Raw genomic sequence first — 27405 nt, 5'->3', positions numbered from 1 at the left:
TTGTCAGAGGAAATGTGTAGGGATATGAAACAATAGGCTAAATGGACAGCTCTCATATAATAAGTAGGCTAATGACAATGTAATACAAAGGCACCGATAGCTGTTTAGTATAAACTATAATAGAAGACAACAGTAAAAATGTCGATGATGTTATTAGCTTTTGTCCAATTGTTGCTTCGATTTTTATGATTGACGTACTAGCCAAGAGCTGTTATTGGTTTCTATGTGGTTTCCAGGAAGTGAACGCTACAATTCAAACCACCTCCCACATGTGAGCACAGCCGTTAGCACCACGCGCAGCGTGTGGAGGAAAGAAACCGGTCGGGAAGGCAACGTCACTCCTCGGACTACCGACTCGACGTAGCGCAACGGATATACAGATAGCGGAGCGGAGCGGCGTTGTCCGAGGCAGGTACTGTACCGGCTCCATTTATGCTGATATATACTCAACATATGAAAAGCTGACAGTTGGTTTGCAGGAGTAAAGTTATAGGGGAGAAAGTAGGTCGTGTTAGATAAGAACATGGTGGACGCTAGGGCCTGGCAGACTGTAGGCCTGTTATTCTCCGCGCACTGTACTGAGAGAGACAGCCCGGGTAGAGTCTCTCCCTCGCGGTCAGCCCAGCTGCCAGTAACGTAGCTAACTGGTCAGGCGCATAACGGACACCGCGCCACTAGGTTAGAGAGCTACCTAGTCCAGCTGGTTAGGACACATTTTGCCAGCCTAATAAGACTGTGAATACCGGCCAATCTCTTTACTTGCCGGTTTACCGCATAACTGTACTCTTCTTTTTTCACGTCTTTTCAGGTGCTGAACAGATTACAGCAGAAAGATGGCGGACGACCCCAGCGCGGCGGACAGGAACGTGGAGATATGGAAAATCAAGAAGCTTATCAAAAGTTTGGAAGCTGCCCGTGGGTAAGGGATCGATTTGAACTGTGAGTCAGTTCAGTGGCGGGGCCACCTGTACAAGATGATGGTGTGATTGTTGACCGCCACAACAGCTGGAGATCGGATAAGTGGGGCCGAATTTGGGAGTGGTTAGCTTAGCGCATAGCTAACTTAGCTTACCATAGCTTTTGCTGCTAGCTTGCTAATTGCTAAAACACTAACTGCTGTCGCCTTTAGCCTATCTGGAGATTAATATGGAAGAATGTATGTTTCGATATGTCTGTGTCATGGATGACATTGCGGTGAATGTTGCCTCAAATCCCTTCAAAGCGTTTAAAGCTACCAACGGTGTTGTTAGCTATGTTGCTAATAGACGTCATATCTGGAATGAGGCCGCCATGGGTGTCTTTAACAAGAAAGCACGTTGATGAGAGAGGGAGGCCGGCTAGCTTACAGTTGGACTTCCACATGCTCCAATATACTCGTTCCACAACTTCAAAGAAGTCCGCCTGGCCTTTTTATATGTAGAGCATATGGCAGAGCCTCTTATTCCACTAAGTTAGTTACCTCATGGCAGGCGGGCTACTCTGCTTTACACTAAATATTTACTGGCTACAAAATGGTCAGTTGAAAAGAATTTCAGCTGATAGGTACATTGTGGCCTTTTTGAATTATCAAACACGAAATGTGGGTGTTACTACATTTGCTTGTAGCTTGCTCTGCGACAGCTTTCCGATCAGTGTTGCGCAGAATCTGCTGTCCTGTGCTCCACCGTCTGCCATGTCACACACACAGTTGACCGTTTGCCCTATATTCATCCAGCCGCTGCTACCTGCTCCCGTGTGGGTGTGCAGTGTCAGCCTGTATTGGTATGCTTTGTCTTTTGACTGGCAGTGAATGGAGAGAGAGTGTGGAGCAGTGGAACTGAAACTGTCATCGCTTCAAGGGCAGATATTGTTTACTGTGTAACTAAACGTCTATTAACCTTTCAGACCTTGTCAAGGTGATACTTTGCATGGATAGGTTGTTTGTTTACAAAACAAGAGGCATTGGTGTTACCTTGAAGGTAATAAAAATGAACAGGTCAAAGTTGCAGTTCAAAATAATGAACGTTGAATATAGCTAGTTTGGATAACACCTATGGTTTCAGTGTCATTTTGACATATATGAATTATGTTGCTGTGTTTATTCTGTTACACTGTTGAAATGGGAAAGCACTAATGTTTATAGTGAGTTGACACTGCATCACATAACATCTTTTGGGTATGTACGCCTAATAGGGGTGAAATGGATTACAAAATTCACGGTCCGGTTCATATCACGGTTTTCGGTTGTGTTCGGTATGTTTTTGGAACAGAGCAGGGCATTGCCAATTACAAAACTATTTGCCTTAACAAAATTCTGGCTTAGAACATAAGGAACATAAACACTTCTTCATTCTCAAATCTTTATTAAAAGAATAGGTTTTCTCATAGGTGCAAACAAAAATGCATATTTGTTTTTAAATATAAAAATGGACACATTATAGACTAAGGCCATCAACATTAAGTGAAGCATAAGCTTAACCAGCACTTAATAACCGTAACCTATAACATGTCAGTTCTTAAAAATATTAGTTTTTCCACTTGAAATAAAATGCAGTATTTTAAATACAATGAAAGGAATATTGTTTATATGAGTTTTTTTTTTTTTTATCAAAAGGGAAAGTGCCACAGTGTTATTAAAAGAATAAAACACTAAATGCAACATAACCCAAACACACATTGTACACTATTTTCAAAACAACACTGCTCTATTCATTCTATTTTCATGTTTTCATTTAAAAAACACAGTTCAAGATTTACTGTGTCGCTAAAATGTCGGCAAGAGTATAGCGCGGCTTAAGTACTTTAATCATATGCTGAAATCCAGCGTCCTCCATGACTGCATATCATTTGCGCCCAATGCTTAGTTAAGAATTGGATTGCCCTGTCTGAATCTGCATGGAGAGGCTGTTTACATAATGCTGGGAGAAGCAGTTACTCTTTCCTACCCGACTCTCCTTGTTCTGTCAACGGACACACTGGCCTTATGTCTTCGTAAATGCGGCATCATATTGGAACCGTGACTAGCGGGTCATACAGTTAAGATTTTTTACTTGAACCGTTCCATCCCTGGTGCCTAAGTGTTTACATTAAATCCTCTCTGTCTTTCTAGTAATGGCACCAGTATGATCTCACTGATCATCCCTCCCAAGGACCAGATATCTAGAGTGGCCAAGATGTTGGCTGATGAGTTTGGCACCGCTTCCAACATTAAGAGCCGAGTCAACAGGCTCTCTGTTCTCGGAGCCATCACCTCTGTACAGCAAAGACTAAAACTCTACAACAAGGGTATGTGTTACAGTGAAAACCCACATAATACCCTACTGAATTCCATGTGGGATTTTGTTTTCAGGGGCAGCTGGACAAAATGAATGACATTTAGTCATATGTTACTGATGCAAAGATATTTCAAATGCTGTGGCAAAAGCTGCTAAATAATAATCAATAACAGAAGTCCAGATTTAACAGGTTTGGGGTTTTCAGTCACAATAGGTCTAGATTGAACTGGAAATTATATAAATGTAATTGTCCAACATCTTTGTCAGCGTGTACATTTTTTACCGTGCATATATGGTGTAGTATGCAGCTTTTGACCAGCTAGTAAATGAGAGGGCAGTGTGGAACTAGCACAATATGTGGTGGTTGTAGCATTAAATTGTAAAGTAGGTTGTTATAAGCATGAGAGAATAGTGTGTAGTACCTATCAGTACAGTGCATACATCAAATCATAATAGAAAAACATTCCAGGGACATTGGACATTTTGTCACAGTATTTTGTGGCCTTTATGTTGTGGCCTTTCAGAACTTAGAGTGCAAAATGTGAATTAACATATTTGAGAAAGCTTGATGATGCTGGTCTCCCCTTAAGAAACTGTACATTGTTTATTCATCTGTACAAAAACCTAATGTTTGTCTAATCTATTGGCCTCTGACCTTTCTCTCTTGCCAGTGCCACCCAATGGTTTGGTCGTGTACTGTGGCACCATTGTGACCGAGGAAGGCAAGGAGAAGAAAGTCAATATTGACTTTGAGCCTTTTAAGCCAATCAACACCTCCCTGTATCTCTGCGACAATAAGTTCCACACTGAGGTGAGAGCTTTTGTTTGGTTTCTGTCTGCACAGATATCTTTCTTGTACAGACATAAACTTCTCTTGTATCTATATTGCACTTGATTTCTGTCACATTCTCATCATCCATTCTTTCATCACTCTCCCCTAACACAGGCATTGACAGCCCTGCTCTCTGATGACAGTAAGTTTGGCTTTATTGTGATCGACGGTAGTGGGGCACTGTTTGGCACGCTGCAGGGCAACACCAGGGAGGTGCTGCACAAGTTCACTGTGGACCTACCCAAGAAGCACGGTACTGACCCACAATACTCACAAAACACTGAACCTTTTGATACTGCACAGTAAGGTTCATTAGATAATTGCTTAAGTATTACTGTGTGTTAGTCTGTGGCTCTTAGTTTTTCCCGTAAAGAAACATTCTAAAGATTGTGGTTCTTATTCTTTGTCTTTCTTTCAGGCAGAGGAGGGCAGTCTGCTCTGCGTTTTGCTCGTCTGAGAATGGAGAAGAGGCACAACTATGTGAGAAAGGTGGCTGAGACGGCTGTCCAGCTCTTTGTGTCCAACGACAAAGTTAATGTGGCAGGAATGGTCTTGGCTGGCTCTGCCGACTTCAAGACCGAGCTCAGCCAGTCGGACATGTTCGACCCAGTAAGTGTGTGTTATGGTAAAAAGCAGTACCAATTAAGTTTTTACTATGTAATATATCAGTAATTAATTAATGTGAATATCGCCAAAAAAAAGACAAATGCACCCATATACAACCAAACGAAAATACTAAATGAAAACAACTACAACTCCATTATCTTTATAACTTTAATATTGTGCTTTAGGAAACAAACCCACTAGCTGTACAACAATAAATAGATATTATGAATACCCTCATAAAGTAATACTTGGTGTGACGAATTACATAGTTTCTGCATCATGTAGGTAAAGGACTGTTTGTATTCTTGGTAAATACAGTGGGGTTAACTGGGTGTTTCTTGCACTTGTAGCAGTTTATTCCAAATGCTAGTAGTTCTTTTAAACTTTGTGTGTATACTGTATACAGCCATACTATAGTGAAGAGTACCTCCATCAACCCCCTTTTAAAATCCTCTTCACATTGAAAAATAATTTACGCTGTGCCATTTAGTGCAATCTGCTCTTGTCTGTGGGTTGACTTGCACCACAATACACCCCAACATCGATAACCTTTACATACATTATTAGGCAGTACACTTTATACTAAATAGGACAACATGTTAAGTACATAGTATATTAGTAAAATTATTGAATATTTACATGATCAACAAAAACAACAAACATGTTTGAAAATTATCCCAGACTTTATTGGGAGCTAAGGATAGCAGCACCCCTGAGCACTGGCAGTCTTAACATTGGTAACTGTAAAGTGAGCTTTCCGAAGATATACTGCCACATCTCCGGGAGCAAAACCCGAAACATAATGTGTCATTATTGCCAACATATTTCTGTTGGTAGTCTTTTCATTAGCTGTCATGTTAGGGACTTGGTGAAAATGCCAAGATTTAGTCATCAGGCTGTCAAGTTTGGAGAAAAACGTTATTGATATTAAGTGTGCTTCTAAGTATGGTATATAACGTTATGTCTGTGTGGTTATCTCTATAGTGTGTTTAAACTATGTGTGTGTGTGTGTTTGTTTTCTACAGAGGTTACAGGCCAAGGTTTTGAAGCTGGTGGATATCTCCTATGGTGGAGAGAATGGTTTCAACCAGGCTATTGAGCTCTCTGCAGAGGTTCTCTCTAACGTCAAGTTCATCCAGGAGAAGAAGCTCATAGGTAAGTCGTCCTATTGACACATTGGTGCAACTGTTTTTAGGTGTCTCTAATGACTGCTAAAGGAAACAAAAGCTTTTGTTGTGGTAGAGATTTTCTTAATGGTTGTCCCTCTCTGCAGGGCGGTACTTTGATGAGATCAGTCAGGACACGGGGAAGTACTGTTTTGGTGTGGAGGACACACTTAAAGCCCTGGAGATGGGAGCAGTGGAGATCCTCATAGTCTACGAAAACTTAGACACCATGCGTTACATTCTACGTGTACATGGGGCAGAGAGCAACGGAGCAGAGAACGGTACACAAACTACAAATATCACATCTACCATTGCTGAGAAACTAATACATTGAAAAGAAATAATATGCTATGATGCAGCTATAATCTTCATGTTGTCTTCTTTGGTTTTCAGATGAGAAGACTTTGTACTTGACGCCAGAGCAGGAGAAAGACAAGTCTCACTTTACAGACAAGGAGGTGAGCACTACCAATAGGACAGATCCTTTTGATTTTAAATTGGATCCATTACCCGTCATGCCATGTGACCCTGACTCTGATTGTTTTTCTAGACGGGGCAGGAACACGAGTTGATCGAGAGCATGCCACTGCTGGAGTGGTTTGCTAACAACTACAAGAAATTTGGAGCCACGCTGGAGATAGTCACAGACAAGAGCCAGGAAGGGTCCCAGTTTGTCAAGGGCTTTGGAGGCATTGGGGGTGAGGACACTGTTGTTTATGATAAGGTTTATGACTATTTAATTATACATTTGTACAACATTAAGTTAGGAAGAAAGGAGGATATGTGTAGTTCAGTGGTATTATATTCCTTAAATTTTTTCTGTGACTTAATGAGTAAATGTACTGCTCTTAAACTAGAGGGAGCAGGTTCATGCTGTCACGTATCTTCAGGTTTCCACTGTGCTTTTCATTTGCAACCTGGAACAGTGTAGGAAATGAGCCTTTCCAGTATCGACCACATAACAGCTTTATCAATTAATACACGTGTCTTTTCAGGAAAGCTGATCTACCAAAAATTATTTTATGCTGAGATTAGCAACAATTAAGACAGTGATAGCCATGGCTATATGATTGCAAGAATGTCACAGGCTAATAATAATCATTGGCTTGCTTCCATTAACTCAAGACTATGACCTTACATAGTAGTTTATGGCTATGACTAATTTGCCTTAAAGGATGCCATTTTGGACTACTTTTAGGAAATAACTGTTTACATATAACCATGGCTACAGCGGCGTGAAGTACTAGACTCTTGCACTTCAACTAAATAGGCTACTTGTTATTGGGCCACTTGATATGGATTTTGATACAGTAGAGGGGACAGACTGTCTCAGTTCGGTTCTCTTTACTTTCCTCCTGTCCTCTGGCCAACCTCGAGTTTTTTTTAGGAGACACGTGGTGGATGGGGACGTAAAGAAATAAGGCATAGTGAAGGCAAATTAAAAGCACCCTGAATTCCTAATGTTACTGTCCTGTATTTGCACTGTATGTCCTCCCCTTTTGAGGACAGGTAGGCACTAGAAATTCCCTATGTGATCAATAAAGGTTTCACATTATCCTTTCTGTTCCAAGTGTTTGAAGGTTGTTTCAAACACTTGTTTATCCTAAAGAGTAGTAAACAAGTATTCAAAATATATGACAGAGGCCTTTATCATGCAAAATCTTTGGTGTGATGCAGAACGTTAAGCAGGAATCGTTGTGGGTCTAGAATGTAGAGCTGGTGATGGCAAGTTAATTAAATGGCAGTACATATTTTAAATTAAGAAACAACAAATACTAGTTCCCTGTACATTTCCTCCTCAACCTAAAAGTGAATGGTATGTTATTTAATTTGGTAAGTACTACCAAAAAAAAAGATTTCATGAATTCATGCTTTTTAGATACAAATACTCCAGCCCCCATAGCTAAGAGGGATTAGCTTATACTTGTACAAATTCTTCCTTTTTAAAGCTACCACAATCTACCCAAACAGGACATAAGATGGCCAGCCATCATATTATCCTTGCTAATCTATCATCTTTGTGTTCCTCAGGTATCTTGCGGTACAGGGTGGATTTCCAGGGCATGGAGTACCAAGGAGAGGACGATGAGTTCTTTGATTTGGATGACTACTAGGTAGTCGGGGACTGATATTGGGAGAAAAAAAGCAAAGGAATGAATGAAGAAATGAGGAAAGAAAAATGCCACCTCTCTTGCAGCAAGTGAGAGGTGCAACCGTGATGACCATATATATGACAGACACACCTTCCAATTTACCTGTTGCATACACAAACTTGCGCATACATTTCATCTGTACACACAACAAAATGCATCACACAGGCTGAAGAGGAGTGAGATTTTCTTTCATCCAGAGAGGGAGAAAGCCCTTCCTGAATAAATCCCTGCCTTAGAGTGCTTGTTCCTTCCCCTAGTTGGATTGGACTCGACTCATTTTGTTCTTTTTTTTTTTCTCCTCCCCTCCATTTTGAATGACACAACAGCAAGTTTCCAGATTCGTCGCTGTCCCCAACCCGGTCTGAAGATGAACTTTGGACTCACTCCTCACATATAGAAAAAATATTTTACTTTCTTGCTTCATCATGTCCCTACCCTCTCTTCTCCTATGCTTTCTCTCTCTTCTATTTTGCATTTCATTTTTTTACTGGTAACTGCTGCTGTTGTATTTTATGAGAGTGGGGGATTTTTTTTACCTGGGTTTCTGTAGAGAAAGGGGGACAAAGTATTAAATTTGAACTGCTGAAAACCATTGCTACCTCCTCATCTGCTGTGGTCTCAATCCTGTGCTGTTCTGTCCTCTTCCTGGAAAGGCAGACTTTTTCTCTGCTTTCCTGACTTTAAATGAATATATTGTTTTAGTCCTGTGTGAGCGGTAAGTATGCACAACTGCTTTTAGTGGATTCTGTTTAATTGGTTCATCAAGATCCACGTTATGTTGAAATTGAATTAATTTTGAGTTGCAGAAAGCAAAGGTATCAGATCTCTTGGTATGTATTAGTGCCCCCCCCCTTGACACAAGGGGATGTGTTCAGATTAGAAAATTGATTTATAAAGTTTTTAAGAATCTGAATCACAATTACAAGATTCCACCTGTGACATATTTGATTGCATTTGTAAATCTGTGACAGCTTCCATGTTTTCAGAAATCCATTTAAAATCTGAATTTGTCAATCCATTCTTGTGGATACAATTTAAAATGTGATATGTTGGTCATCTAGAAAATGAGATTTGGCATTTGCTTTCCTGTATTTGGGAACTGAGCTTAAAGATAAGTGAGTTTTCATTCATAATGCTTTGTGAAGAAATGTTGAAGACAGATCTACCCAAGGAGTTGTTAAAGAATGGCCTTGTTAAATACACCAAACACGTATCCATTCTCTCTTTAAAAAATGAGTCACATTGATTCACAGGACAAGCTAAGGAAGGAAAACTGCTTTAGATAGGCTTGATTCATTCGCAGAGTAGGGACTGAGTCTGAAGGACAGCTTTAAAACATGTCCTGCAAGGATTAAAGCGGAGTCATAGGAAAGAGTGAACTAAGGTAAAGGATGGTGGTAACTTAAATTGTGCCGGAGTACCTGGTTTACTGAGTTTTCTGGAGTACTTTGTTGATTAAAGCCTGAAACTGGAATTCTTACATCAATCCATGTTCATGCAGTTCCATGTTTTACTCCTCAAAGTTATCCCGTTAACTCTGACCTGCTTTTTGCCCCTAGTGTAACTATTATGTCACTCTCTTTATTCACTTGCATTCATTTTAACCATGCATCCTCCTGTGTGTATTTACTAAAATGTGCAATTGAATGATAATGTACTGAACCAACCCAAACCTCTTCTCAAAATTGTATTTGACCATGTTATCACAAGGCTATACGAACACATAGCTTAAACCATTGCATCACAACTTCTGTTACTGTTTTACTATTTCCTTTTCTTTCACACATGACCTATTAAAAATAGCTAACATCTTGCAACATCTCATACCAAAGCTATGCGGATGATTGATTTTGCCTTAGTGTATTCCACTTCAGGATAGCAACAGCATCTTCATCCATTTGCCCTTTTGTTTGGGGGAGTCACCGGGGAAGCCTTGGTAGCACGGTGAGCCAATCAATAAAAAGCAAAGCGGTTAAATCACTCCTCTTTTGACAAAATCCGTCCAATCAGCGCGTTTTTTCATAGCATGGGCGTTACCATCCCCCCACCCACCCCTTTGACACTGCCCTACCAAAGCTGTGTGGTTGAGCGAAGTGAATGACGTCTCTGCATTTGCGGGCCGCCGACGCAGGGCTGGGTTTCCATTTTCAGAGCGAGTTTCGGGGGGGATCGTCAACATGGAGCCGGAGATGGAGGACAAAACGTTGGAACTGATGGTAAGAATCGTTTCATTATGGCATCCTGAACATTCGAAGTGTTCAGTATCACTCTCATATTGGTGGAACCGCCGAGGCTCGATTCGACGGCAGGAATGGGCTGAAGCGGCTTTTCGTAGAGGTGGAGGAGAAAGGAGGGGGGGGACCAGAAAACAGAGGGAGGGCCTGAAATTATCGATACATTTAGCTAAGAATGCTCCGCACACTAGTCGGATTAATAACCAAGACCTGGACTTCAACATCTGATAAATATAAAACCTATTTTGTTTTGGATAAAACTGGTGATCAGCAGGGAAATTTAAAGGTTGATGTTCAGTCGTCGGCCGAAGACAGCCGAGGATTCTCGGGGTAGCGTTCACTGCGGTGACGCTGCGCCACTTTAACTGGGCCCTGTCTGATACTTAGCCAGCCGGCTAACGCAGGCTAGAAGGCGATGAACCACGTAAATTTACGGCTATGTTATATTATGTAGTTTATGTTGAGACAACCCACATGATAATAAATATGTGGAACAGTCAAATATATTTCATAATACAACGGGATGTTGCTAAAATCGAAACTATGTGCTGGTTCTCTGTTTATATTTCCAAAGTGCGTAGAAGGAAGTGTATTGCTTTTTCATTCACATAACGTTAGCGTTACCACGATTAGCGAGGTAGCAATTAGCCTAATAGCTAGCTAGCATGCTAGAAATGCTGGGGATACTTTGACAGCCATTACCATATCAAAACAGTCAATTGATCAGGGCGGTAAAAGCTCTTTTGTTAACCAGAAACATGAACTGTCATAATATCGCTTTCCTCTATAGGCGGTTAGATTTGGTCTACACGTAACCTCGTTTTCTTGTGAAATGATTAGCTAGCTATCTTGGGAAGCTAGCCAGCTAGGCTATGGTTAGCTTCGTATTAGCTAAAATTAACATTACAGGGGTCAAAGTGGTCTCAAGGAATACGCCAATAAGATAAAGCACAAACGTGTTTTGTCAATTAACTTACACACTGGTAGGCTTTCCATTCATTTGGAGGTATCGTAACTCCTACTCCATATCTGAAATACCGCACAACCCTCTGTTTCTCTAACAAACAAATCATTTGTATTGTCACACTTGCTATTGACATAGAAAGTTAGGCCTAGCATCTTAGGTTGTTTCGTAGATAACGTTATATGGATCGTACGTCTCTTGTGGGACACAGGCTGAGGGAGCAGTTCGGGGGTCCTATCCACAATTACTACAGATGTTTACAGACCGTGAACCATCGTTGAGAGAAATACGATACCACTAAAGTGCCAAATTAGTAATGGAGAAAGCCACTATATTACACACTCGCCAGACTTTAGGAAGGTGTTTAAAAGTTCATTACATTTAAACAGCAATTAAAATCACAGTGAAGACAGACTAATTATTACAATGTAATACTTTAGATACATTGTTCTACAAATCTTCCATTGGTTGTTTCTTCTTTATTTTGGTCTCTAAGTTACAATAAATAAATAAATAGACTGAAAACAGAAATGTACCCATACTTACTACAGAATAAGAATGAATAGAGATTAGTATAAAAAGTAATATATCTAACAAGGGCCATACTGCATGTAGCCAATTGACTTAATTGATTTATACAGTGTATCTATTTCCTCTCACTGAAGAATGATTACACATATTAAAATGGAGGAAATATACATTTGTGCAGGGTTTGGGAACCTTACAGACCTACAAAACATTTTTAATTTGGTGTGGGTTGTGTCTTTGTGTTTATTTTGATTTTATTTATTGTCCCAGTGTTATTCACCACTCATGATAGTGGGGATGACAGAACAGTGGGTGGGGTTTCTGTCAAAAAGAGTGACAATAACTGACAATTACTCCCATTTCCCCTCCCTCTCCTCCACCTATCCCTGCCCAGTTTGTGTCTAATAATGCTTCTGTGTGTATGTTTATTAGTCTGTATCTTGTGTGTGAAAGAGTGTGTGTTCCTGCGCTCACTGTGCCAATGTGTGTCTAGCTCTAATACTGGTTTTTCCCCTCACTATCCCCCACCTCCTCCCCTGTTCTTCTCTCCTCACCTTTGGTGGTTACACACCCACCTCCTCTCAATTTCAAACTAAACCTTTTATTTATTTTTTATTTATTTATTTTTTCATAATTTTTATACTTTAACACTTTTTCACACCACCTGTCCTTTTTCTCACCAACTCCTCCCCACTTCCATCCATCTGTCCATTCATTGATCCATCCATTCACTCATCTCCTTTGGTTTCCTCCTCCCACCTTTCCTCATCAACCCCCCCTTCCTCTTTTCCTTTACTTCCCATCTCTGGTCTCGCTCTTCCCTTTCTCTTCCTCCCTCACCCTGTCCACTTCGTTCTCCTCCTCCCGTCCTCCCTTCCTCTCTCTCTTTCACACAGTGCTCTGTGCCTCGCTCTCTCTGGCTGGGCTGCTCCTCGGTGGCTGAGAGTTTGTGTGCACTCAGGTGCCTTCAGAGCATCCCCTCCACCCGGGCTCACAACCAGGTTCTGCCTCTCTCCTCTTAATTCTGCTGCTCCTCCTCCTCTCCCTTCCTCCCTTGCCATCTTCTCACCCTTTACTTTTCTTCGCCCCCTCCACATGACTACCATTACCACCTTGGTGCAGACAGCACCCACTCACCCTGTCACCCTCCTACCTCCTCACCTTCCGTTGTCCTTTCCTCCCTGTTGGAAGCACACTGCTCTCAGGTTCTTCACTGGTGCGTCCTCAAACTCTGCTTGACACAGAATTGTAGCTTCATAAACTGTTTGACTTCCTTATAATCATGTCAAATCACAGATCTTGCATCTAAATTAGGCCCCAGAACACTTAAAAAGTCAAACAGTGATTGTGCCATATAAGGAAAAGTGGAATTTTTTACAATCAGTTTGAATAGTAGACTATATTTTTAAGTAATTTGGTTTGAGTAGAGGAAGGATGGAGGGGGTACCAGAGAATAACCCCGCACTAAGGAGTAATGTTTTCTCCTCTTCTACCTGGAGATGTGAGGGCCGAGGTGGGGGGGGGGGGTCTTCCTTCAAGCTGTGAGAGGCTACATGCTTGCTTGCCTTTCTGCCTGGCCAAACCTGGTCTGTCTGTTTTTTATTTATCCTTCTTTTCTCTTCTTCTGCTCTGCATGGTCATCAACACCAGCAAGCCCATTCTGGCTTCTTGTCCTGTCTGCTTTGGTCTTGGTACCTGGCCGTTTGTCTCTTTGTTTGTGTGGTTGTGTTAATGCCAACCACTGATATGTTTTTGGTGGTATTGCTCTCCACATGTAGCAACATCACCAAGTTATATGGATAACTGTACTAAGCAAAACCTGGAACAGCTCTTCAGGGGTTCTGGATTTTACTGAGAAAATGTCTGTCTATATAATTAGATGTCATTTTTTTTTTTTTTTAAAAGATATGCCCCAGGTTCTGCCCATCAATGGCAACTCTTCCGCCTCTGGAGAAGCACCAACAGATAGGCTATTCAAATAAATAGACAGACAGACCTCTATTCTAGCTTTTTCGCCAACATAGGTGTTTTCAAAGACTGACCTTGGCTCAGTCATCACCTACACAGATATGCAATAGCATTGACCCTCTCCCAGCTAAAAGTTCTTGTGTGTCTCATTTCACCAAATTAGTTTGAACATATCTGCAAACAGGGAATATACATAGGAGTGAACCTGCAAATAATAGCACTCATGCAATAGTCCCGGTTTGGTGTGTTTCATATGTAGTTGTGCTGTTCCTGCTCATTTCTGGAGAGTTTGCAGCGTATCCTTTTTAAAGAGTCTCCATAGTTCAGGAATAAGCTCGTTTGATGAAAATGTTGATTTTACAGTGTGCAAACATGTTGGTTCAAGGTGGTCTCCTGACATTAATAGTCCAGTGTATCTTTAGTCACAACTAAAACATGAAGGACTCCATGTTGGGTTTGTATGAAAGATTATAATATTGCTGCCTGACTGTCCATGACTCCCAAAGAAGTGTATATGCTATAATGAACTTGCTATTTGCCATTTATTTAGAAGTTATTATTATTATTATTATTATTATTATTATTATTATTACTATATTTCATGATTTAAGTGTTAAGAGCCAGACTAAATGGTAAGCCTCTCAGCCTATTACTGTCAAGTGATTTGGGCCATAACTTTTATAACTTTATAAAATGACTCAAGTCTCTGTAGCTTATTTGCAATGCACTTTGTAAGAGACTTAAGTGGAGGTGTGACGAGATCTCGTGAGATTAAAACGTTACGATATTTCTCGTTGAGGTTAAAAGTTGTCTCGCGATCTCAGTTGGCCTACAAAAGTGCAGAATTCCGTCGGTACTACCGAGGACAAATTCGCGTTAACTCAATCAGTGCCAAATTTTGGTACATGAGAGCGCATAAGCGAGAGCTTCTCTGTCCTCTCTGCATCTTTCACAGAGAGCGGGGCTCAACTCCAACACACGCACACACACACAGATGGAGTGAAAGTTACATTGAGTGAGTCACGGTGTGGTTACACTTTTCAAAACTTCACGCAGACATCGTTTGCTGTAATATAATAGTGAGATCGCCGTGCAGTTAATGTTTACTTACGAGACAGACAGGTGTTCTCTATTGCCCTGGTGACTGACTGACAGGCACAAGACAAAAGCATTAATTTGCCCTGGTGACAGACTGACAGGCTGAGGTTGTAGTGGAAGCCGAGAGAACTTTATTTATATAGCACCTTTCAGCAACAAGGCAATTAAAGTGCTTTACATAAAACATTAAAGAGCAATTAAAAACGGTCATGATAATAAAACAGGCTAAAAAAGAATAAGATACAAATACAAGAATAAAAGTGTAAGGCTAAGAAATTAATATTTTTTTAATTAATGGGTTGTAGGGACGGGTTAGGGAGGAGAGGGGGACGCCATAGTTATTAGGTCTGAAGAGGTTAGTTATACAGGATAAAAGCCATCTGAGTTTGTGGCAAAACCCTTCACAGTGCTCATTTTTCGTTTTGTGACTTTTGATTGAATAAAAGAATATGTCATCATCTAAGTTTTCTTTAAAATACTGTAGTGTTAAAATCTTGTGTCTCGTGTTTTAAGCTGAGTGTCTCGTCACACTCCTAGACTTAAGTCATGATAGCAATGGGTGGGATCTGGTTACCTCCCAGTTATTTTTTCTGTCCTGTCTATATGCTTTACTATTTGATTTTAGTTTCATTAAAGTAATGTCTGAGCTGCTGCCAGTGACATACCCAAGATGCTGCAGTTTAATTTCCTGTCCAGACTACTTAGCCCAGATCACAGACAAGCAAGCGAATAGATTCCTTTTGTTGCAGTACTCAGTTTTTTTTGTGTGTGTGTGTGTGTGTGTGTGTGTGTTGGTTACCCTTCCTTGGCTGTGTTTGTGGCACTCTTGTGTCCAGCGCTGTCCTGGCTCTCACAGTGCCTTTAACACAGATGCAAAAAGAATAAAACACTAATGCACACCTTCTCTTTGTCTTCTTTTTTTACAGAACACATCAGGGATGGAGTCACAGAACCTCGTGGACGATCTGTCGCCAAAGAAGAACACAGTTCTCAAGGTGTGTGTTTAACCTCTTAGCAATGCATATTGATGTTTAACTTGGTTCATTCTGCAACAATAAGCGACTCCTCTTGATCCTCTTCACAGACTTATATCTTCTTCATTCCAGTTAAAACCAAAGATTTGCGACGAGACGAGTTGAACGCACCAGTCTGCAGCGTTCTAAAACCTGCCAGTTCACAGCAGTGTGATGCAATGTGTATCCTCTCCATAGCAACAACTCTTAGTACTTCCATTCTAACTTCCAGGCTTTTTGTAGCTGAATATCATTTGTTGTGTCTAAATATGAATGTGGATAACGTTAGTGATAGTGAGACACTTGTTACATTTCTATTGATGAATTGGCGAAAAACGCGTTTTATTTCTCTGATTCACGGCTTTGTCCTAGGCACGCCCTCTCTTCAGTCACTCTCTACAGTAGCGTGCTCGACCGTACATGCTTGCGGGCGCACGTTAAGCCTCCGTCTATCTGCCATTTCAACCCGTTAACGGTTTGTAACAGAAATAAAATGGATTATGGATCATTTTATTTCTGTAGTTTGTAGCTGACTTTACAAGCTGACTTCTCTATTGGCTGTTAAAACAGTGGATGTCCCTTACGTTCTAAAACCAGCCTCTGCAACTTCACCAGCTGAGTCGCAGGCGAGTCGAGCTGAGACGGGCCAGTTCAGACCGCTGCGAAATTCTAAAACGGTTTTGTCTGGTCGCGAATCTTTGGTCTGAATTGGGCTTTAGAAGGATGGGGGGAAAAAAATACTTAAGAGTAATTGAGAAATTGTGTTTGTTACTGTAGTAACTAGATTTGAAATGAAATGGTATGTTTTCAAAATTTACAGCTTAGTAATGGTCCTGTTGTGGGGTCCCGCAAGCGTCCGTCAGAGGGGAACTATGAGAAGGAGAAGGAACACTGCATCGCCCTGTTTGACCAGTGGTCGGAGGCCGACCAGGTGGAGTTTGTCGAGCGCCTGATCTCCCGTATGTGCCACTACCAGCACGGCCACATCAACTCCTACCTCAAACCCATGCTGCAGAGGGACTTCATCACTGCGCTGCCAGGTACAACTCCAGATATAAATGCAACATTTAGTAGCAACCACTCCAGTTTGAGCCCCCATCTCCCCTGACCGCAGGGTAACTGGACAGTTAGGCACACATAAGCAGCATTTCATTTTTTTTTTTACAGATTTCCCTTAAAAATGCTCAGATTTTATTTGAAAAAAGGATTATTTTAGAGTGATTTTGTTTTATGTCCAAAAGTAGTTTTTTAGTAGTTTAAGTTATTTTTTTCTCTCGATAAGGAAGACCATTGTAGTTTAGAGTAAATGAAACCTTCTGAACACGTCAACAAAAATATAACTTTTGTTTTTATATACGTTTTAAGGTTTTCCTTAAACTTTCATCTAAGTTTTTTATTTATTTTTTATTTTATTTTAAATAAATACCAATAAACAAGGATTACTTTTGAAAATAACGAACCCCAGGCACAGATAAACTGACCAGCGAACTTAGCCTCTTCTCTTTCTCCCTTTTAGCCCAAGGCTTGGATCACATAGCGGAGAACATCCTATCTTTCCTGGATGCACGCTCGCTGTGTTCGGCAGAGCTGGTGTGTAAGGAGTGGCAGAGGGTCATCTCTGAGGGTATGCTGTGGAAGAAGCTCATTGAACGCATGGTCCGCACTGACCCGCTCTGGAAAGGCCTGTCTGAGAGACACCAGTGGTAAGAATGGACATAGACCCATTTACACACATACAGGGTTAGCTATCCTACTTTTGTTTTACATTAAGATCTAAAATTGACTGACGCTCTGGCAGAAATTAAGAGGATGCTATCTGAGGATATAGGTAAACTATTTGTTTTCAGTGTGCTTGTTAGTCTTCAGTTTTTTGGCATTTAATTTAGGGTAAAGGAAAGTAAGAGAAGGAGAAAGTAAGGTTATACTTGGTTGGTCTTGAGTGTCTATTGTAGATGCAAGGAAATCCTAGTGGATAAAAAGCAGCTGTCATTCTTATATTTTTTTCCCCCAGGGAGAAATATCTGTTCAAGAACCGCACGTCAGAAGTCCCACCCAACTCCTACTATCACTCCCTTTATCCTAAGATCATCCAAGACATAGAGGTAAGAGACAGTGAAATGGATCAGTCAGTATTAACTGAATACTTTTTGTAGACTTCAGGAATTGACTTCAATAAAAAGAGCAGCTTTCATTATTGCATCAGATTATTTTTTCCTTTGTTGTTAAAAATCCCTTTGCTGACTACAGGGAATGTATTATTGTAGCTCAAACTCTACAAAACATGAATCTGTTCAAATGGACTCATTTGAAACTATAAAAAACAAAAATGTGTTTCTTTCAGAGTATATGCATGACTGACCAACACGTTTTTTTATTGACCTTAAAACAGGTGGGAAAAGTCTAATTTGACTACATATCCCATTGGTTTATCTAATAGTGTTTTAATATATAGCAAATGTATTCACGCTTTGAAGCAGCTTTTTTTTTTTTTTTATACAGAATGGTCTGAAAATGTTGCTTCACTCACACATAGAAAATGTTGATTACAGCTAATTGTTAACGTTGTTAATTGTCAGTCTTATTCTAATTGTGTGATAATCTCCTGAACAAATCACATCTTTTACTGTCCCCTCTAATAACATTACATCACATATTTGCCTCCATCTTCTCTTTCTGTTCAACTACAGTGCTTCTCTTTCTCTATTGTTAGTTTCTGTATTTGTGTTTCTCATCGTTTCTCCCTCTTTCCTCCAGACTATTGAGGCAAATTGGCGGTGTGGCAGACACAACTTGCAGAGGATTCAGTGTCGCTCAGAAAATAGCAAAGGGGTTTACTGTCTCCAGTACGACGACGACAAGATCATCAGTGGCCTTAGGGACAATTCTATCAAGGTACGTGTGTATTGAACATCTAGGACAGTCTGTGATTTAGCTTGGCCCACTTTATTGTTGTCTTTACCACTGTGCCCGTCCACACATTGGCTCTTTTTCTAAACGTTCTGGTCCAAAACTGCCTCAGAGATCTGTGTAGTTGACATGTTAGCAGGTACTTTGATTTAAAAATTGATAAAAGGCTGTTTTGTTTATTTGGTTGTCTCTTCTTTTTTGAAGAGCAGAGTAGTCTCAACTAGGGCTCGGCTATATGGCCAACATCTTTTATCTTGATATAGGTCATCTCTAGAGATATACCTGTATATCATGATATAGCATGTGTTCTGGTAATTCAAATAATAAATAGTATATTAAAGGGTAACTTTGTTTTTTCAACCTGGACCCTATTTTCCTACGTTTTTTGTGTCAAAGTGACTGATGGGAACAACAATTTTTGACATTGGTCCAGTATTAAGCAAGACTGCTGCTGTCGGTAGTTAGCCAAACAAGCTAGAATGTAAGTTATGGGGCAATTGCGCACCTTCCATTTACGTTCACAGAAGTGCTTGTTTTGCCATTGACAGGCAGTCTGATGGGTTTAGCACTAGCGATCTCGGAGCTGTTTCTGGTTAAACAAAAAGGTATTAAATAGGTTAAAAAGGCCTTTATCTGTAGCGATCCTTCCCATAATGTTGTCAGACACTTATAATAACTATCTGAGCCTGTCAGTGGCAAAAACAGCACTTCAAGTGGACAAAATTTTGTGGATATATATAAGTGGATTTGCCTTATAGGATTACATTGCAGCATTGTGGCTGCTGGCTCAGTGTTCTCACTTAATACTGGACCAATTTCATAGATTGTTGTTCCCATCAGTCACTTACACAAAATAACTTTTTTTTTTTAATGATCAACCTTGGGTTAGGGTCAGCTTGTGCCTCCAGTCACGTGATGGTTCGTGGCTGGAGGGAATGCAGTAACAGCCACATGTTGAGTGGTCCTCAACATGTGGCTGTTACTGCATTCCCTCGATATAATCTGCAGCCTTGGGTTGAAAATCTGAATGTAGATCTCTTGTTTTTATTTTTTTTTATAGCGTCGATACTATCAAATGTATAATTAGCAAAGATTGTAACGTTTTAAACATGCGGTATCGAATATTGAATCGAGCATCGGTACTTTTACTGCAAAATAAACAACGTGCAAGAATCAGAAAATAAAGCATTGCCCAAATGCCATAAATATTGCTGTAACGCAGTTAGGCCATTTGTATATCATTTTGACGATATATATCGTCATATCACCCAGCTCTAGTCTCAACCTTTTGCCTCTTCACAAAATGCTCTGAGTGAATTTAAGCAGGAGCATGCTTGTTTTTATTTTATTACACTTGCCTCGGCTACAGTAGTTAGGTCTATCTTGGCTTTGTGGTTGTTTTCTGCCTACCTGGGTTTGTGTATTTAATTTATGAATCAAATCTTTTCTTCTGGCTCAGTATGGCTTATCATCTTATTGTCTATGGCGCTGAGCTAATCCAGCAGACACTGAGACAGAACACAAGTGAATATAGGATAAAAGGGCTCAGCTCCAAACATGTTGTGTGTTCCACTTATCTGTCTGGCCTGGGAGAAGAGAAGAAGATGAAGAGGAGGGGAGGACGGAGGCAGGAGAAGAGCGGATTTGTCTTCTTATTGTTCTGGAGGAGGCTAAAGCACACCAGGGAAAAGCTGAATGGCTCTTACGTACACATGTAGAGCATGGCACAGCAGTGGGGAAATGGGCCATAAACACTGATGTGAGAATAGGCCATTCTTAGCATGAGCCAAATCTGCAACTTTTAAAGAAAAAAAAAAAAAATGATTTCTCCTCTTTCTCTGTGTCCTTCTCTATCTTCCTCTACTCCTGTCCTTTCTCCTGATAGATCTGGGATAAGCAGTCTCTGGAGTGTCTGAAGATACTGACTGGTCACACAGGATCAGTGTTGTGTCTGCAGTATGATGAGAGGGTCATCGTCACCGGGTCTTCTGACTCAACTGTCAGGTACGACACACATCTTGTTACAGAAGGAACACACTGTATTTTGGAGAAGACCAGCGAGTAGTGTCAGCAAGATAAAAAATGATTAAGAGGATTTACTGCCCAACTATGCTTGGGTCAAATGTCAGTTATTTATCAATATCGTATATCTCTTTTATCTTTATTAACCTATTTTTAGTTTTGAACACACGGTACATCCTTGGTAAATTTTTGCAACATAATGAGATAAATAGTAAATGGGCAATAATAGATACTATGCTAAAATCTGTGTAACAGTCAGGTTATAAGTCAAAACTAGCAGCTAACAGCATCTCTATATTTCTTTTTGAATTGATTACTCACTTAGGTGAGTAAATACAAGTTGACACCAACATCAGTGTTGAAGGCGTTGGTGCCACAAGTACATGAGACGGCTGTTTTGATGTATGAAAGTGTACAAAAGCAGAATAGTTGATTTTATAAACTAGAGCTTGGCCGTCATCCACAAGGATATACTTAAATGATACCATTTCGTACACCTCGGTGGTGATGGCGCAGTGGATATGGCACATGCCTTTGGTCTGGGAGATCTGGGTTCAATTCCCACTGCGATACATCAACGAATGTGTCCCTGAGCAAGTCACTTAACCCATAGTTGCTCCAGAGGGCTGCGGCCTGACATATGTAGCAATTGTAAGTCGCTTTGGATAAAAGCGTCAGCTAAATGACATGTAATGTAAACAAATGGCTTACTTTAACTTTGTAAATAAGAACTGGTTTTAGCCAAAGCTGCATTCCTGCTCTTAGTGAATAGACTGACTGACTTCACTGACTTTTAAAGTAGCTAAAGTCTTTCACTAATCAACTTTCTCACTTTACTACATTTAGCGGTTACAGCCAAAGGAGAGCAATCTGGCTCCATAGCCACTATTTCTATTTAAATACATTCATCCCAACAATTGTACAAATGTGCAGCTTTAACTATAGTTTGGCCAATAAATTGAACATACAGCATCTCTTTACTTGGGCAATTAACATGGCTGTTACTTGCATTTTACAACTATTGGATGATATGTTATGCAGTATTGTTATTTATATGACAGAATAGTCACTTGACTGAAAGTACTTTTAGAAGCTATGATCACACTTTCGCTATTCAGTAGGTTTGATTTTGATTTGGTCAGTTTGTTCAGTCAGGTGGAGTGCATCTGTTGAATATAATGAATACTTCATCCACAGAGCAAAATGTACAAAACTACATACTGTACCATTTGAATGAGGAGACAACGTGTTTTCTCATCACCTGAAACGGTGGCTGTGTTTTATCGCTTCAAAGCCTTGATGCAAAATACACCTCTGTTATGTAATGTAGAGCGAGCTGCTCATTATTGCGAATTAGAAGTTCAATTTGCAATAACGACCCGCTGGCTCTACATTATCCTTCTTATTACATGGCTACATACTGAAGGAACCAATCATTAGACACAAAATATTGTGTCAAATGCTATGATTAGAACTGCGTCCATAGCAACGGTCTGCAGAAATAACAGACCGTAGAATGCCGTAATCACAGAACGTCGAAGGTGTGTTGTTTTTGACTCGGCATGTGGCCGCAGCCAGAAGACAAATTTAGTTTCAAAAGAAGCTGGAGGCAGGTAGTGTAGAGTCAAGCAGGTACCATGTAATGGAAAAACGCCACTGTCTATCATTTCACATACTGTATGCTTATAATCCGCCCAGTCATGACCAAAATACCTACTGCTGTCCCCAGTTTACGATTAGTTCCCACCCAACCTACAGCTGCTGCTCAGTCTGGCAAGGGAAATATAAATGTTGACGTTAATGACGTTTTATGAGTTGGATTTACTATCATTACTAGAGATAGTGGTGTGTGTGTGTACACTTGGTTGGCTACTGCACACAGAAGCTCAACATTAATTATCTTATTACTTCACACTTCAGTCGTACTTGTTGTGCGGTATCCAAGGAAAATGTGACTTCACTTCCCTAGCAACAGCTTGACAGACACTTTGTTTGGTAGGTTTGGTTGTCAGCTTTTCCAGTGTGTTCTGCGTTTGAGCCTCAATGCCCAGCGGTGCAGTTCAGTAACATGTTCTTCACAGCTGTGTGTGTGTGTGTATATGTGCGCTCTGAGTTACTGTCCATTGTAAAACCAATAAACATAATTCTCTCTCCTGTCTCCATTGTTTCCCCTTTTCCTTCTCTCCCATTACATTCATTTTCCGTTCTCCATCTTCAACCTTCTTTTCTTTCATTTTGACCACTCTTTCCGCTGCCATCTCATTTTTCTTTCCTACTCACCCCTTCCTCCTATCATTTTCCACTTTTCTCACCCCTTTGTCATTTGTTCCCTTTGTCTCACACCCCTCCCCTCTCATTCCACATGCCCATTTTCCTTTCCTGCCTTTTCTTTTCCTCTCTCTGTCACCTTTGCCCTTATCATTTGGCCACCATTTCATTTCTCCCTACTTCTATTTTCTCTTCCTCCGTCCTTCTATTTTCTCTTCTTCCGTCCTCTGCAGGGTGTGGGAGGTGACGACGGGTGAGGTACTGAACACACTGATCCACCACAACGAGGCAGTTCTTCACCTGCGCTTCGCCAACGGCCTGATGGTCACCTGCTCCAAGGACCGTTCAATTGCCGTCTGGGACATGGCCTCTCCTACTGACATCAGCCTACGTCGTGTCCTTGTGGGACACCGGGCTGCTGTCAACGTGGTCGATTTTGATGACAAGTACATTGTGTCCGCCTCAGGGGACCGCACCATCAAGGTAACAAGAGACAACGAGGTGGTTCCTGGGGAAACATTATTCTGATTGTTGCTGCAGGGTAGGGTTTTATGAAATGTTCTTGGTATAGCAAAAGTTTGGAGCACACACAGGGATTTCTTTAATGATAGTTGAACAGACTAGGCTGTGAATTATAAGGGCTAAGACATTTTATTAATTAACTAGAAACTAGAAATGTCAGACTTCAGTTCTATAGTTTCAAACCCACCACGTGGTTTCAAAGTGGATGTTTTGGTTAGCTGTACGCATCTGAATAAATCCAGGCCATTGTTTCACAAAGCTTTTTGTGTTGCCCCCCTGTAGGTATGGAGCACCAGCACCTGTGAGTTTGTGCGCACTCTAAATGGTCATAAGAGGGGCATTGCCTGTCTACAGTACAGAGATCGTCTGGTGGTCAGCGGCTCATCTGACAACACAATCCGGTACGTGTGCGAGATTAAAGATGTATATGGTTTGTATGTTATGTAGTTTTTATATTCAATGTACATTGTTAAAATCGCATCAAGCTAAACTGTTTGACAATTTTCTAAATGTACTAAGAGGATTGACAGTTTTGACCAGTCGGTCAAAAGCACTTGTAAACCCTGTACTCGGATGTCATTGTTTCAAAAAAATACTGCAGTGTATGTTGTCTCATGTGTTTACTAAGGCTTTTCTTTCTCCAGGTTATGGGACATTGAGTGCGGGGCATGTTTGCGAGTGCTGGAAGGTCACGAGGAGCTGGTGCGCTGCATTCGCTTCGACAACAAAAGGATTGTCAGCGGCGCCTACGACGGGTCAGTCTCGCACGCACACACACAAACGCACACACAGCTTTGCCACAGAGGCGCATTTTGTTTCTGACACTGTCGTCTCATGTTTCTCTCTCTGCAGCAAGATCAAGGTGTGGGACCTGCAGGCAGCCCTGGACCCACGAGCCCCCGCCAGCACATTATGTCTGCGCACTCTAGTGGTGAGACCTTTTGATTTACAGGTCTAACAGTTGAAACATGAATGACTGATGGATCTTATGCACAAGTTGCTTAAACTGCAGTTTCTTTAAAGCACTCTAGATGTAAAAAATCTCTACTCAAACTCCTACCTTCTTTCTCACAACACAAAACATTTATTTTTATTTTTCACAATAGTTATAACGATCGCTGATAGTTAATTTCAGTTCTTCTAATGTGTATTTTGTTGGTCATTTTGTGACCATTAAAGAAAGGACTACTCATTTGCTAATTTGAGGTACAATTAGCTAAAATGAATGCTTTCTATAGTCCTGCAGTAAACCCTACCATCATCACAACAAATATATGTTTTGTTTTTGTTGAAACTGTTTAAGTTTGGGATTTCAAGTTTCTTATCATTGGCCTTGTTGTTGAATTATATTGTATTATACTGAAAGGTGTATCCAGTGTTTACCTCTACCCTCATTGATCTAAATGGGGTGGACAAATACCTCCATATATGGTATCTGAGATTGGACTGTGAAGGTGGTTTCAAAATGTACTCTCATATAAATCTGTGGGTGAAGTGCAGCGTTTCCCCAACTTAAAGACTTTATTTGTGATGTCTTGGAATGGGATGTGGTGCTGCAAACAGCACTGGACATTGAGAGTCGGCTGCAAAAACAGTTAGCTGCTAATATGAAATGTAACTTATGGCGACACTGGTCGCTCAACCTGCAACCAATGCATGCAATTCATTGGTGACATCATACGTGTCCATGTTTTTTTTTTAGAGCCCATTGTCTGCCTGTATGCATAGTATGTTAATATAATCTCTTAATTCATTGTGTTTTCAGGAGCACTCTGGCCGCGTGTTCCGTCTCCAGTTCGATGAGTTCCAGATCATCAGCAGTTCTCACGACGACACCATTCTGATCTGGGACTTCCTGAACGTCTCGACCAATGGCCAGTCAGAGGGACGGTCTCCCTCCCGCACCTACACCTACATTTCTAGATAGCAGGTACAAAGACACACACACATTCACACTTGGCTGATGAGACCTTTTTTCTGGTGTGCATCACACATGAGGTTCTGTATGTGTGCATAGTTGGAGAATCATATTCAGTCAATATGTTTATGCTTGTTGAGCAGATCCAAGTGTGATTGCAGACTCTTTTCTACCCCCCAGGTGGTGCCATCCAAAGGGTGCGGTACCCTTTCTTGGAGGAGCCCAGGGCTTATTGGCTGATGGATGATGGGTGCGTCCATCATGGAAAGGAGCCCATCTCTTCTCTTTCCTCCTCGTCATCGCTCTGTCCACCTCCCACCCTGCCCCCGCCACCTCCACCTCCCTGCCCGTTCTGACAGACTCTTGAGCTTGTGCCCATTGCCTGCCAGTACTGTGACATGCACACAGACACGCACACACAGGTCAACACTGACTCCCTACTACAGAACCAACACAACTCTCCCAAGAAGTTCACCTTCTACTACTAATTTATGTTTTGTAAAGTACACTAATGGCAGTATTAATCTTATAAGTCACAAGCTCCCTTTTTGTCCCCTTGATACAAACTTAAAGCAGCTTCTGCCCCTCAGTTTTCAACCCCAGGTTTCCACAGATATGGAACCTCTTATAGATATATATTTATACATATATTACACACACACACACACACACACACACACACACACACACACAATGGCACAGTTGGACAGAGGATGACCGGAGCTGTGATGCGGGAGACAGAGACTCTTTACTCAGCTCTAGGAAAGGAGGGAAGGATGGGAGATGGAGGGAGTGAACGAGGGGAAATGTGTCGGGGACCGCTTCCCTGCTCCCTCTCACTCCCTCACACTCCTCCCTGTCTCTCTCCACCCCCTTCGCCTCCCCACTCCCCCTCTAACCCCCAGAGATGCACACTCACTTGGAATATGGGGGCGCGCGCACACTCAAGTTTGCGTGAGTGTGTGTTTGTGTATGTGGACTTGTGAAACGGCAGAACAGAGCAGAAGCGTCAAACAGACAGACATGCATGTGAGGTTGCCTTGGATACAGCATCCCGGTACACCTCTGCTTTTTTTTTTTTCTCTTTAACTCTTACTTTCTTACTGTTTTTTATTACTGTTATTTTCTCATTTTATTTGAGTATTTTGGTTCTTAGTACAAAAATCATACTAAGCGTAGTCCTCTTTCTATTTCCCTCTCTTACGGTCTTTTCCTCATTCTTTCGTCTAACTTCGACCCTTTTTTCATCTGTCCCTTTCACTCCATCTTTCTCTCCCCCAATCATCAACGTGCTTGCTTTGGTTATGAGAGAAGCTGGAACTCAAGAGCTCAAATTTAGCTGTAAACGGAGTTGTCTTGTCAAAAATTGTGTTGTATATTAAAAATGATTTTTTAAAGAAGAAAATGACCTTATTGTGAATAAAGTACTTGACAGTGGTGGAGTGTTGAGCCAACTGTAACGTGAATGAGTGTCTAATTGTCTGTCTGTTCCTGTCTGTGTGCATGTGTGGGTGGATTTGTGCTATGCTGCCTTTCTATCTGACATGTAGATACCACACTCTAGTCTTTCAGTTTGTTCCTTTTGTACGTCTTTTGTGTCCTTATGGGCGAACCAGTCATTGGCTCGGTGTCCTAAAGACAAATAATTTAGATATTTATTTGTAATGTGTGGAATTCATGATGTTTTTTTTCTGAAAACAAAATAACCCAACTCGACATCCAGTTAATAGGTTTTTTTGGAGATCACAGCATCTTGTGGTCTTCCTGAGTGGAGTCTTCTCAGTTGACCAACTCAACAGACAGCAACTCTACTGAACAAACTCCATCTGCTGGGGAGGACAAAGGTGGAAGGTTGAAAGATTGGTGGAAAAAAAACTAGTGAAGTGGACCTTAAGTAAAGATTATTTTATGTTTTGGTTCAAACGGTTTCCAAGGTCAAGAAAAAACGCTCA

The 27405-nt window shown here is 41.0% G+C and overlaps 2 protein-coding genes across 4 annotated transcripts; both read left to right on the top strand.

Annotated features, from left to right (window-relative positions):
• Positions 1-276: 276 nt before the first annotated feature.
• Positions 277-8603, top strand: etf1a (eukaryotic translation termination factor 1a). 3 transcript variants are annotated; one of them, XM_078260651.1, is made up of 11 exons: positions 277-412; positions 809-919; positions 3089-3264; positions 3926-4065; positions 4201-4339; positions 4505-4695; positions 5718-5847; positions 5966-6139; positions 6252-6316; positions 6409-6556; positions 7890-8603. In XM_078260651.1, the coding sequence occupies exons 2-11, from the start codon at positions 834-836 to the stop codon at positions 7970-7972; spliced, it is 1332 nt and encodes a 443-aa protein (XP_078116777.1). In that variant the 5' UTR covers positions 277-412; positions 809-833; the 3' UTR covers positions 7973-8603. The 3 variants fall into 3 exon arrangements, with proteins under 3 accessions (XP_078116777.1, XP_078116778.1, XP_078116779.1); XM_078260652.1 differs by lacking the exon at positions 277-412 and adding an exon at positions 580-678; XM_078260653.1 differs by lacking the exon at positions 277-412 and adding an exon at positions 617-703.
• A 1478-nt stretch (positions 8604-10081) lies between these two features.
• On the top strand, positions 10082-26919 carry fbxw11a (F-box and WD repeat domain containing 11a). Its single transcript, XM_078260650.1, has 13 exons — positions 10082-10227; positions 15730-15798; positions 16637-16856; positions 17333-17519; positions 17828-17918; positions 18571-18708; positions 20609-20727; positions 23247-23496; positions 23818-23936; positions 24180-24290; positions 24388-24466; positions 25301-25465; positions 25634-26919. The coding sequence occupies exons 1-12, from the start codon at positions 10189-10191 to the stop codon at positions 25460-25462; spliced, it is 1584 nt and encodes a 527-aa protein (XP_078116776.1). The 5' UTR covers positions 10082-10188; the 3' UTR covers positions 25463-25465; positions 25634-26919.
• Positions 26920-27405: the final 486 nt, after the last annotated feature.

Source organism: Sander vitreus, chromosome 10, assembly GCF_031162955.1.
Source record: "Sander vitreus isolate 19-12246 chromosome 10, sanVit1, whole genome shotgun sequence".
Classification (NCBI taxonomy): Eukaryota; Metazoa; Chordata; class Actinopteri; order Perciformes; family Percidae; genus Sander; species Sander vitreus.
Note: the sequence above shows the minus strand (reverse complement) of the source record. Positions and strands in the feature narration are given on the sequence as shown.

Bases quoted from the DNA above. Each gene is read 5' to 3' on its own strand.
- fbxw11a (XM_078260650.1), top strand. From the start codon at position 10,189: ATGGAGCCGGAGATGGAGGACAAAACGTTGGAACTGATG. The intron at 15,799-16,636 runs GTGTGTGTTTAA...CAAAATTTACAG, and splicing joins AGAAGAACACAGTTCTCAAG to CTTAGTAATGGTCCTGTTGT. The intron at 23,937-24,179 runs GTACGTGTGCGA...TTCTTTCTCCAG, and splicing joins TCATCTGACAACACAATCCG to GTTATGGGACATTGAGTGCG.
- etf1a (XM_078260651.1), top strand. From the start codon at position 834: ATGGCGGACGACCCCAGCGCGGCGGACAGGAACGTGGAGATATGGAAA. The intron at 4,340-4,504 runs GTACTGACCCAC...TCTTTCTTTCAG, and splicing joins GGACCTACCCAAGAAGCACG to GCAGAGGAGGGCAGTCTGCT. The intron at 6,317-6,408 runs GTGAGCACTACC...TTGTTTTTCTAG, and splicing joins CTCACTTTACAGACAAGGAG to ACGGGGCAGGAACACGAGTT.